This window comes from Macaca mulatta, chromosome 16 (assembly GCF_049350105.2).
Source record: "Macaca mulatta isolate MMU2019108-1 chromosome 16, T2T-MMU8v2.0, whole genome shotgun sequence".
Lineage (NCBI taxonomy): Eukaryota > Metazoa > Chordata > Mammalia > Primates > Cercopithecidae > Macaca > Macaca mulatta.
This window is the reverse complement of record NC_133421.1, coordinates 45,651,462-45,662,652: the sequence shown is the minus strand read 5'-3', so window position 1 is coordinate 45,662,652 and position 11,191 is coordinate 45,651,462. Positions and strand designations below refer to the sequence as shown.

At 57.5% G+C, this 11,191-nt stretch overlaps 1 protein-coding gene across 1 annotated transcript; it reads left to right on the top strand.

Annotated features, from left to right (window-relative positions):
• Positions 1-678: 678 nt before the first annotated feature.
• LOC100429132 (TBC1 domain family member 3G-like) lies at positions 679-9,904 on the top strand. Its single transcript, XM_077972627.1, is given in 15 exon segments — positions 679-750; positions 913-995; positions 2,280-2,319; positions 2,803-2,883; positions 3,336-3,443; positions 3,773-3,882; positions 5,127-5,175; positions 5,700-5,820; positions 6,531-6,625; positions 7,511-7,610; positions 7,981-8,133; positions 9,111-9,473; positions 9,660-9,757; positions 9,801-9,861; positions 9,864-9,904. Coding segments are annotated over 15 exon segments (1,575 nt in total).
• Positions 9,905-11,191: the final 1,287 nt, after the last annotated feature.

Below are 11,191 nucleotides of genomic sequence, written 5' to 3'. Positions count from 1 at the left end.
CTCAGTGACCTGAGAAAATGAAGCCCCTCCTGTAGGGACAGCTCAGAATGTTGGAGTCCACAGTCCCTTCCCGAGTGAGGGTTTCCCCTAGCACAATAGATCATTTTCATCCCCCAAACCGAACACCCTCCTGCTCAACTGGCATTATTCCTAAAGTGGCTTCTCTGTTCAGACTGAAGGGCCACGGGAGCCAAAGTGATGAGCGGAGAAGAACAGAGCAGTCAGGAGAGATCTTGTTCCCTGTAGAAAACTGGACATCTCTGTGGTCCTGAGCATCCCAGGAGGCCGATTGTACAGAGACCTCTGGTCACTGACCTCAGTCTCCCTCCACATCCCTGGAATAGCCCACCATGGGCCCTTCACCCTTGGCAGGTGGACACCATTCAACCTGCTGGGGCAGGTGTGTCCCCATTTCATGGCAATTGGGGACGACGGGATTCTCTGTCCAGGTCCCACTGTCCTCAAGTCCTTGGGATGATGCCCACCCCTGCTTGGGACTGGAGACTCCAGAGACTCATGCAGGTGTGGGACACTAGGTCTGGTGCCTTTTTACCCGGGGGCGGTGGTGGAATGGGGGTTACGCAGCCAGCCAGCATCTGGGAGCCTGGCGGGAATGGTTCAGGTGTTCTCCGAAGCTCTCAAGTACAAGGTAACTTTTAGATGATTTTGTCTCACAGGATGGTAATCATAGAGGATGCAGATAGTTTGCGGGCACAGGAGCGAGAGAATATCATCATGAACTATGAGAAGGTACAGGTCGGTCTGCTCCTTGGAGGGAGGCCTCTTCCAGTGCGCCCTGGTCAAAGGGTCCTGGGCTCCCTAGGAGCACAGGGTGGGCACGGGTGGCCACTACCCCCAGGCCCTTGCACCCTTTACCTTGGAACCCTCACCAAGCCTCCCTCTGGGTTGCAGGGACACCGAGCTGGGCTGCCAGAGGACATGGGGCCTGAGCCTGTTGGAATCTACAACAACATTGATCGCTTTGGGATTGTGCAGTGAGTCCTCTGTGCTCCCCTCACCCCTGAAGCACCTGTCTCAGCTCAGGGATGGGTTTCCTTTTAGAAAGGCCTTTCCGAGGCAGGAATGTCTCGCCGGGTCAGGCCAACCTCCTTTCCAGGGTCAGAACTCCTCCCTGGCTCCCCTGCAGGTCTACCCGAGGTTGCTGTTAGGCCAGAGTTGCGGGGCCCATCTAGGGAGCGGGTGGGAATGGAGACTGGTCTAGGTCAGGCCCCTGGACTCTCAGAAGTTCTGTCCCCAAGTCAGCACAAGAGGAGCGGGGCAGCCTGAGGGTCTGGCCATGTCTACTGGGAAACAATCCCAGTGAGATCCAAGTGTTGTGGCTACAAGGTGAGGGGACGCCTGGCCCAGCCTCAAGGCTGTTGTCCAGCTGGTCTCTGAGGGCCCGCCTGCCCCTGTCCTCCCTCATTTCCCTAGAGCTACTGCCCTCACTGTCCCCATGGGAAAGGGGGAACGGCATGGGAACAATGGGAGCGGTGGCCCTAGGAGAATGGGGGAGAAGACGGGCAGGGCCCCGTTATGGGCATCTCACTGTGAGGCCAGGGAGGCAGCAGGGGTTGTGGCTAAAGACCCTGGGTCTGGTGCTGGGAAAGGAGCTAGGGCCATGTAACAGGAGTCCAGCCAGGAGTCCATCCCTTAGGGTTCATAGGATGGAGAGACAGAGGATCCTGGGGAAGGTAGGGTGGGAGGGAGCTGATGAGCGGTGCCACTTCTGAAACGCAGGGTGTATGGGTCAGGTGCAGCAAGAGGCAGGTGCTGGGAGTCAGAACCTGCAAGGGCCTTGGGGCTGTCAAGTGGGATGGGCCCCTGGTGCACCAGGAGTACACCGGGCAGCTCTCAGGGCAGGCTCCCTTGACCCCGGTGGGGTGATGCAGTCACTCCCTGAGGGACTCCTGTGAGGGCCCTGTCGCCCACCCTGGGTGGCCCCCATCCCATCTCAGGCCTGACCTTTCTCAGCTCCAGCAGAAAGCACCACCTCGAGTCCAGGACAGGCAGCCCCATTGTGCAGCCTGACCGCCCCCATGCCTGGGGCCCCAGTAACCCCGCCCAGGCTGGCCCCACACTCCTTCTTCTCCCAGGTCCTGCCCCTCCTGGGAGTCAGCCCCACAGGAAAGCCCTTGTCCTCCCTTCCCTGTGTCTTTTCCTGGACTGAGCCCTGAGCTAGATAAGGACAGAGCCTGTCCTTTCTGGGGGTTTGCTCCCAGTCTAGGGCAGCTCCAGGCCCTGTGCAGGTCCTCAGTTCTTCCTGGGTTGCCTTACAGTGAGACAGAGCTGCCTCCTGCCACTGCTCGGGAGGCAAAGGTAAGAGCCTGATGCATGGGGAGGGGGCTGAAGCAGGGACGTGGGGACTGGGCAGGTGGTCGGTGAGGCAGAGGTGGCAGCTGGCCTGGGCGGTGGCGGGTGAGGGCAACACGCTATCACTGGCAGGGGCAGCACTCCCTGCTGGACCCCAGGTTGCTGTAACTTTGGCAGCTTGATAAGATTCCAAAGTGAGAACCATAGTTGTGGCTTGAGGATGGCTGCCCGCCTGTGTCAGGACCCCACCTAGAGGCTGGGACCTGACCTAAGACTGCTGTGTCTGTGGCCTGAGGATGGCACGTCCCGGGGTCCCAAAGCCAGCCCACTGGTGTTCATTTGCTCAAAGGCTCTCAGCCTTTAGGGTCTGCCCTTCCCTGGCTCCCTCCAGCTGGGTCCACCAGGGCTCCAGAGCCCAAGACCCAGCATCCACGGGTGGTTCTGGGAAGCCTGGCAGCTCCCCTAACGCCAACATTCCTCATTTGACAGCAAATGCGGCGGGAGATAACACGAAAGAGCAAGTGGATGGAAATGCTGGGACAATGGGAGACATATAAGAACAGTAAAAAGGTAATGTGTGGAGGGAGAGGCCCCGGGAACCACTCTCTGCAGAGACAGGGGACAGGAACCCATGGCTGTGGCCTGGCACCGTCAGCCTCTCAGAGGGCGGGTGGCACACTGTCCTCACCCAGAGGACTGCAGGCCTGGTCGGTGGTTTGCCTGCCTATTCGTGCAAGCGTCACCTTGCTGGGAGGGAATCTGAATCTAGGGCTGGGACCACCTGGAGCTCAAAGCTAGGGATGCCCTGGTGACCCAAAGGAAGGCAAATGTTCAGATCAGAGTCCCGACTCTGAGCGTCCATCCGCTCTTTCAATCCTGGGAAGGGAGACTGTGTCCCAGCTTAATGTCACCTCTAACGAGGGATCATGGGGCCAAAACCAACCATTTCCAGAATCCTCGGGCTGTGGTCCTCACTGGGGTCGCCCCGTGGCCTGTGACACCAGATTGTTTTCTGCCCACAGCTGATAGATCGAGTATATAAGGGCATTCCCATGAACATCCGGGGCCAAGTGTGGTCAGTCCTGCTGAACATACAGGAAGTCAAGTCGAAAAACCCCAGAACATACAAGGTACGCTCAGGCAGAGCACAACAAACAGGACAGGCCGTGTCAGGGGCCCAGGTCTCCAGCTGGAGGGAGCATCAAGCCCAGCCTGGGGGGTGGGTGGGATGGTTAGATGCACATCCTGGGCACGGACGGTGACATAGTCACCACAGACAAACTCAGCTCTGGTGACCCTCCCCGGCTTTAGTAACAAGCCAAAAAGCAGCTTTGTGCAGAAGGAAACCTTCCTGCTTTCCTCCCTTCCTGGAGTGCTGACTGTGGGCGGACTGCCATTTGGGGCAGGGAGTCTTCCATCTGTTCTGAGGCTGCTTCCTCCTTTTGGCCCTGCCCTACAGGTCATGAAGGAGAAGGGCAAGAGGTCATCTGAACACATCCACCAGATCAACGTGGACATAAGCAAGACACTAAGGACTCACATCTTCTTCAGGGATCGATACGGAGCCAAGTAAGCCTATGGGAGCCACAGGGTCTCAGCGGAAATGGAGTGAATGAAAGGGATGGGGGTTTCCCCGGAGAAGAGGCCAGGGTCACCTAGGAGCGATGACAGAGCTGCCAAGACCTCCCCTGACCCAGGGAGCAGCCGGCACCATGAACTGAGCACCTGGTGCCAAGTCCTGGGCCAGACTGGAACATGTGGGGCCAGAAGTGAGGAGGATCCTGAGGAGACAGAAGTCAGCAAACAAAATCATGCACAATGGTGAAAGGTGCTCTCCCGGACCCACAGGGACCCATGGTAGGACCCATGGGAGGGTGGCAGGATGGAGGGCCCATGAGCCTCTCCAGGCAACACTGACAGCACCAAATGCTGGGTCAATTAGGGGTCCTGGAAACTGTCATCCTGGTCTGCTGGGAACATGACATGGCACAGCCACTTTGGCAGCCAGTTTGGCAGTGACTCACAAAGCTCAATGTACTTGAACCACGTGTCCCCAAAGTATCACAAATATTGAACCCACTGATTTGAAAACTGATATCCACATGAAACCTGCATGCCACGTCCACTGCTTGATTCCTCGTCACTCACACAAGGAGCCTTCGGGGACAGTCTTCAACGTGGGAATGGGGAGAGCAAGGCTGGTCCTCCCTTCAAACGGAAGACCCAGTGAGAAAAGGGAACGAGCCAGTGATGCCCACACGAACGTGGGTGGATCCTAGATGCATTTTGCTGAGGGAAAGAAGCCAGACCCAATAAGCTACCACGTAGGATTCCCATTCCTGGGCCATTCTGGAAAAGGCCAAACCATAGGGACTGAGAAGCAGTCTGGGTGGCCAGGGGCTGAGGGATCAGGGAGAGGCTGGGTGCATAGGGGCCACCCTGGAGACTTGGAAGATGAAGGAGTCGTTTCAGGAAGGGCTGGAGCAGTGGCCAGGAGACTCTGCCCATTGGTTTAGAACCGTGGAGGAACTGTACATCCAAAGACTGAGCTGGCGTGTGTGCAAACTGAAAAAAAAAAAAATCATTCAGAGTGAAAAGGATCAGGCAAGTCACTGTACAACTGGGCTATCCGCATGTCACAGATGTGGATTTTACTGAAACATTTCCTCAAAGTCCAAGTCCCTGAAGAGCTCACTGCTTATCTGGTGAATCATCTGAACCTGAAATGGGGTTTGTTGTTAGGCTTTGTAGACAAAGTGAAGCTAACGGCATCTGCACAAAACAAACAAAAGCCTCTTTTCTCTGTTTCCTAGGCAGCGGGAACTATTCTACATCCTCCTGGCATATTCGGAGTATAACCCGGTGAGTATTCCCGGCAGTGACGTTTCCGGGCAGTATTTCCCTGTTCACAGGAGTGGGTGTCTGGTGGGGTGCCGTCGCTTCTTTTAAAGTTAGTATTTGTGAGCCACCAGGATATAGGAGGTAGAACTCCAGATCACTGCTGGCATAAACCTCCAAGCAAGGGGGTGGTCTCAAGGGGTCAAGCTGAGACACAAAGGAGTCGGGTCATGGACTCCTGGTGTCACCTGGATCTGAACACCACTTCTCAGAACCAGAAATGACGCCCTCCTCCTGGGGCTTCACCCAAGCCCAGGAGCTTGGCAGGGTCACACGCAGGACGGTGCCATCAGGAGACATTTTGGACAAAGTGCTGAAGTGCCTGATGGACTTGGCTCTTGTCATGAAATGAATTTGCACCCTGAGGAAGCCTCTTCTTCAGAGGAAGCCTCCCCAGTCACCTCTCCCCTCTCCAATGACATGAGTCCTCCCAAGAGACCTCAGTCCTCCCAGGTGATGTCCTTTCACGGTGACTCTGGCTCTTGCAGGAGGCGGGCTACTGCAGGGACCTGAGCCACATCGCGGCCTTGTTTCTCCTGTATCTGCCTGAGGAGGATGCATTCTGGGCACTGGTGCAGCTGCTGGCCAGTGAGAGGCACTCCCTGCAAGGTAGGTGGAGAGCTGCCCATGGGACCTCATGCAGCCAGACCCAGGGATGGCCACCCTGGCCAGGTGATCTCGGCTTTCAGCCAAAGCACCTTCCTTGTGTAGCCAGGTCCTTGGGAGTCTTTAGGATGTCTCTGCTGAGGGTCCCACAGGAGTCTGCAGCTGACCCCCAAAGCCCAAGTCAGACGCCTTTCATCCCCATCAGCGGAGGGCATCTCATCCTCCCCGTGGCCACCCTCTGTGTCCTGCTGCCACGCCCTCCGGATCTGATTGTGTAGCTGACTCTCCAATCCCTGAGAGTCCCCCTGCCCTCCAGCTGCCCGGGGTCCTGCTGCCCTTGGTGCCAACGAATGGGCCGACCAAGCCCAGGGGGCAGCATCTCCCCATCCCGTGTCCCCTGGCCTGACCCCACTTCCAGAAGACGACCAGGAAGCCCAGCACCCGCCCTGTTCTGGCCGCCATGTGGTGGCCTTAAGTCAGGCTTGCCCTTTTTGCACCCTGGTCCAGGAGGCCTCCAGGGAAACCTGCAGCCAGACTCCAGGGGATGTTCCTGACCCACCTCCCCAGGTCAAAGGCTGCATGGTGGGGTCACCGGAAGGGAGGGTGAAAGGCCTTGCGGTTTGGGGGCCTCTCCAGCTGCCCAGCTCTTCCAGCTGATGACTCCACATCTTGGGGAAAGGCTCTGATTTCTTGACGGGCTGGGGGCTTCTCAGGATTCCACAGTCCAAATGGCGGGACAGTCCAGGGCCTCCAAGACCATCAGGAGCACTTGGTCCCCACGGCACAACCCAAGACCATGTGGAGTCTGGTGAGTTTATGGCGTCTGGTGAGCAAGCTTGGGCTCTTCTCCAGAGGCCCTGATTCCCGTGGGGCTGGTGACTGGCTGAGTCCCAGCCACTGGCTGACCTGGGATGTCGGGTTCTCCATGGGCTGGGAGTTGGTCTATAAGACAGAGGCACAAGGATGGGGGCCCAGCTCCCGCAGAGCAGGGCAAAGGGCAGTGTGTCCACCGGGAGTGTGGGAAGGGGACGGTGTTGTGGGGAGCCCTGGACACCGCCCAGTGTTCTGCACTAGGGGAAGGGTCTTCAGAGGCCCTGGAAGAGGGAGGTTTTTAGGGCAGCCCAGGGGGCCCTGAGCACCTCTGTTCCTCCCATCAGGACAAGGAAGACCTTTGCGCTCAGGGTTCCTCGTTAGGCTGGCTTCTCCAGATGTTGAATGACGGGGTAAGAAGGCACAGGGAGACCCTGGCTCAGGGACCCTCCTTGCCCTGCAGTGCCCTGCTTCCCCAGCCCGGGGGTCTGGTTCACCCACAGCCCACAGGAGGCTCCGCCCACAGGGGGGTCCCCACAGGACACCCAAACAAAACCCTCTGCCCAAGAGGGGTCATCCCAGGGCAATAACTGGGACTCAGGCCCTGCCTTACAGGCAGACTGGGCCAGGACCCAACTTGGAAGGGATCAGGGAAGCCTCAAGCCCTGGGCAAGCCCCTCTCTCCAGGAGCCACACCCCCACTCCAATTAGTGCCCCCCATGAGGAGCTGCAAGACCTTGTCTGACCCAGCGCTCTGGAGGGCTCAGGAAACCCTCATGGAGAAGATCACTGACTCTGGGGACTGAAGCCCCAGTGGGCTCAGCTCGAGCCACCAGCCCCAGCCTGGAAGGGCTACAGTCTCCCACACCTGCTATCCCCACAGATCTCTCTTGGGCTCACCCTGCGCCTGTGGGACGTGTATTTGCTGGAAGGAGAACAGGTGTTGATGCCGATGACAAGCATTGTCTTTAAAGTTCAGAGGAGTAAGTCTCCGTGTGCCCGGTGGGACCTGGGGAGCCCTGGGGTCAGACGCTGACTTACCCGAGGGCAGCTTCCTCACACTGTCCTCATGATCCTCTGTTCTGGCCCAGAGGGAGGTCTGACCAGGTGGGCTGGGCAGGGCACAGTGACAACGAGCCCGTCCCCGACATGGCCCAGATGAAAGTCAGGAGTGTCCTGAGCACTTCCCTGCCCAGGTCGTCCCCCAGCCACAGTCTCCTGTGCACATCTGGACCCCTGGGGTGGCCACAGAAGGTTCTGGCACCGCCCAGTGGGAGACTGAAGTGGCCATGGGGTATCAGCTGTGCCCCCTCCCAGGGAACTCTCCTGGCCTGATGTCCATCCTGTCCCTAGAGCGCCTCATGAAGACATCCAGGTCTGGCCTGTGGGCACGGTTTCGGAACCAGTTCTTCCATACCTGGGAGTTGGATGATGACTCTGTGCTCAAGCATCTTAGGGCCTCTACGAAGAAACTAACAAGGAAGCAAGGGGACCTGCCACCCCGAGGTGGGCTCCAGTGCCATGTCCCCTCCCATGTCACCCTCTGGGACAGTCAATAGTGGGGGAGTGCCTGAGACCCACAGCCCTACTACCTGGGCCTTCCTCTTCACCTTTTCCTCCTCCTCTTCCTCCTGGACTCTAAGAAAGCACAGGAGGCCCGCCGGTCCTCAGGGCAGGCGCTCAGTGCATGTGTACTGGATGTGTTGTGCCCGCAGGAGGGCGATGTGGGCATGACCCTCCAACAAGCCCCCTCCCACTTTCCGCAGTGTCTCTGTCTCCCCCTCACAGGACCCTCTAGGGCACTAGATGAGCCAGACCCATTTGTGGGAGACCCTGCCCCTCCATGCAAGCACCCACAGCCTCAGAGAGCAGCAGAGGCCCCTCACTGCTGCACGCTCCTCCAAGGTTGCCAGGATAACCAGCCTTGAGCCAGGGTGACAAGGGAATTGGGTGTCCCTGACACCAGAGCATTCAGGGAGAGGGCACAAGCAGGACCCCAGGCGAGAGCCAGAGCCAAGAATTCAGGCAGATGTGGGAACAGTCAGTCCTGGCATGGACTGGGCAACCCAGGAGGGCAGAGGGTGACCCATGTCCAGGTCCTATCACCCACTGTGGAGATGGGTCCCCATGTGAGGTGGCAAAGGGCTGAGTGACATCCAAGTCCCTTCCCACCTGAGTTCTCACTGGGGGCTTTATGTGTGGCCCAATAGCCCTGGGACGAGGGTGTGTGATAGGAAGCCCCCAGCCAGTCCAAACCCTGGGGGCAGTCCCAGGAGCCACCTGCCATCCCCCCACAGCTTCCCCATGCCAGGTGGCACACACCTCTCCCCTGGGATCAGCAGACTACAGGCGTGTCCTCAGTGTCAGACCACGGGGCCACACAGAGACCCTGAGGACTCCAGAGACCCAGGCAGGTGGGGCCTGGCCGGGAAAGGCCTGCATGGGCTCAGTGGAGACGCTGACCACGACTCTTTTCCTTTCAGCCAAACCCGAGCAAGGGTCCTCAGCACCTAGGCCTGTGCTGGCTTCAAGTGGAAGGACCACCCTCTGCAAGGGGGACAGGCAGGCCCCTCCAGGCCCACCAGCCCGGTTCCAGCGGCCCATTTGGTTAGTTTCCCCACCATGGGCACCTTGTTCTTCCACATCCTGTCCTGGTGGGGCTGTCCGGGAAGACATCTACCCTGTGGGCACTCAGGGTGTGCCCAGCCCGGCCCCGGCTCAGGGAAGACCTCAGGGTTCCTGGAGATTCCTGGAGTGGAACTCGATGCCCCGGCTCCCGACGGACCTGGATGTAGGGGGCCCTTGGTTCCCCCATTATGATTTCGAACAGAGCTGCTGGGTCCGTGTCCCTTCTGAATGTGTCCTGGACAGCCCCGGGACTGTGGGACAGGGCCAGCTCTGGAAGCCCATGGGAACCCTGACACCAGACCCTGCCGAGGCCCATCAGGACTGAGGGAGGTTGGGAGACATCCCACTGCAACAGGGCACCCCATCTGTGAACAAGAGACTTGCACCCAATTTCTACAATGGCACCATATCCCAGGAAGACCAGCTGGCCACCTGCTGGCAGGCGGAACACCCTGCGGAGGGGGTGAGAATGGCTTTCACTGCACTGAGCCACAGTGTGGACGTGGACTTCCAGCCCTGCACTGCACCCAGCACTGATTCCATAGGACACCCCCTTCGCAGCTAGGGACGAGCAGCAGTGCACTCCCACCACAGGGCCTTGCCCCTGCTCCTCTACTTGGAAAGTTCTCAGTTCCCTCCAGGCTTCTAGAAGCATCTGGGGCAGGGCTCATGGCTGGATAACTTCCTGAGGCTTAACAACCCAAGCAAACTTCACGTCCTCATTTTATTTTTTGTTAAACTTATGAAAATTGATTAAGAAAGTGTGCAGCTCGAAAGACCTTCACAGATGGGACACACCAGCCCCTAGATCACAAAGCCAACCATGCCCAGCCCCTCCCAGCACCCCCAGCTGTGTGACCAGCTTTCTGAATTCTGACGACACCGTGTGCTTGCCTTTGTATTTTCAACTCTGAGACGGTTAACCCCCTTCCTGTTTTAAAATAAATGTTTTCTGTTGAAATTATTTTAGATATAAAAATTGAAAAGGCACTACAGTGGCCTCCTACACCTTCCATCCAGCTGCCCCTAATAATGACGTTTTGCAGTACCATGGCACATAAGAAATTTAGGCCGGGTGTGGTGGCTCACACCTGTAATTCCAGCAATTTGAGAGGTCGAGGCAGGACGTTCAGGTTCACTTGAGTCTAGAAGTCTGGGACCAGCCTGGGAAACACAGGTGGACCCTGTCTCTAGAGAAAAGTCAAAGAAATTAGCCAGGCATGGTGGCGTGTGCCTATGGTCCCACCTAGTCAGGAGGCTGAGGCAGAACTGCTGGAGCCCATGAGTTCCAGGAAGCAGTGAGCCATGACTGCACCACTGCACTCCAGCCTGGGTGACCGAGTGAGACTTTACCTCTTAAAAAAACATAAGAACTTTAACGTGGGTACAACCCTATTAACTAAATAATAATGTGAACTATTATCTAAGGTTATTAAGGCTACAATTATCCCATTTTTGCCTAACTTCTCGTACCTGTCCCAAGATCCCACCTCGGACTCACCCTCTGCCTTCAGCTCATGTCTCCTCAGCTTCCTCCAGATGGTCCAGCAAACACACACTTGGGCTGAATGGTAGAGCTGATTGCTCGTACACAAGGGGAGACCTGTGGGCAGGGGTTTTCAAACTTATACAGCAAATGAGTTTTCCATGGTGTTCTGGAGAGCACCCTTTGAGAAACCCTTTGACCGTGAATCCAGGCCCCAGTATCCATCAGCTGCTCTAGTGAATTTTGTGGAAGCTCAGTGAACACCTGCTTTGCAGGGTGCATGTGAAAGGGGTGAGGCTGAGTAAGCTGCAGATAAAGAAGACAGGACACAGGGTGTCTGACGAAGCTCCATCCCCTGCCTTCAGCACTGATGGATCAAATCCAACTCTTAGGGAATGGTGGCCACCTGCTGGGCCAGCTCCAGGCTCTGAGGATCTGAGAGTGAGTGAG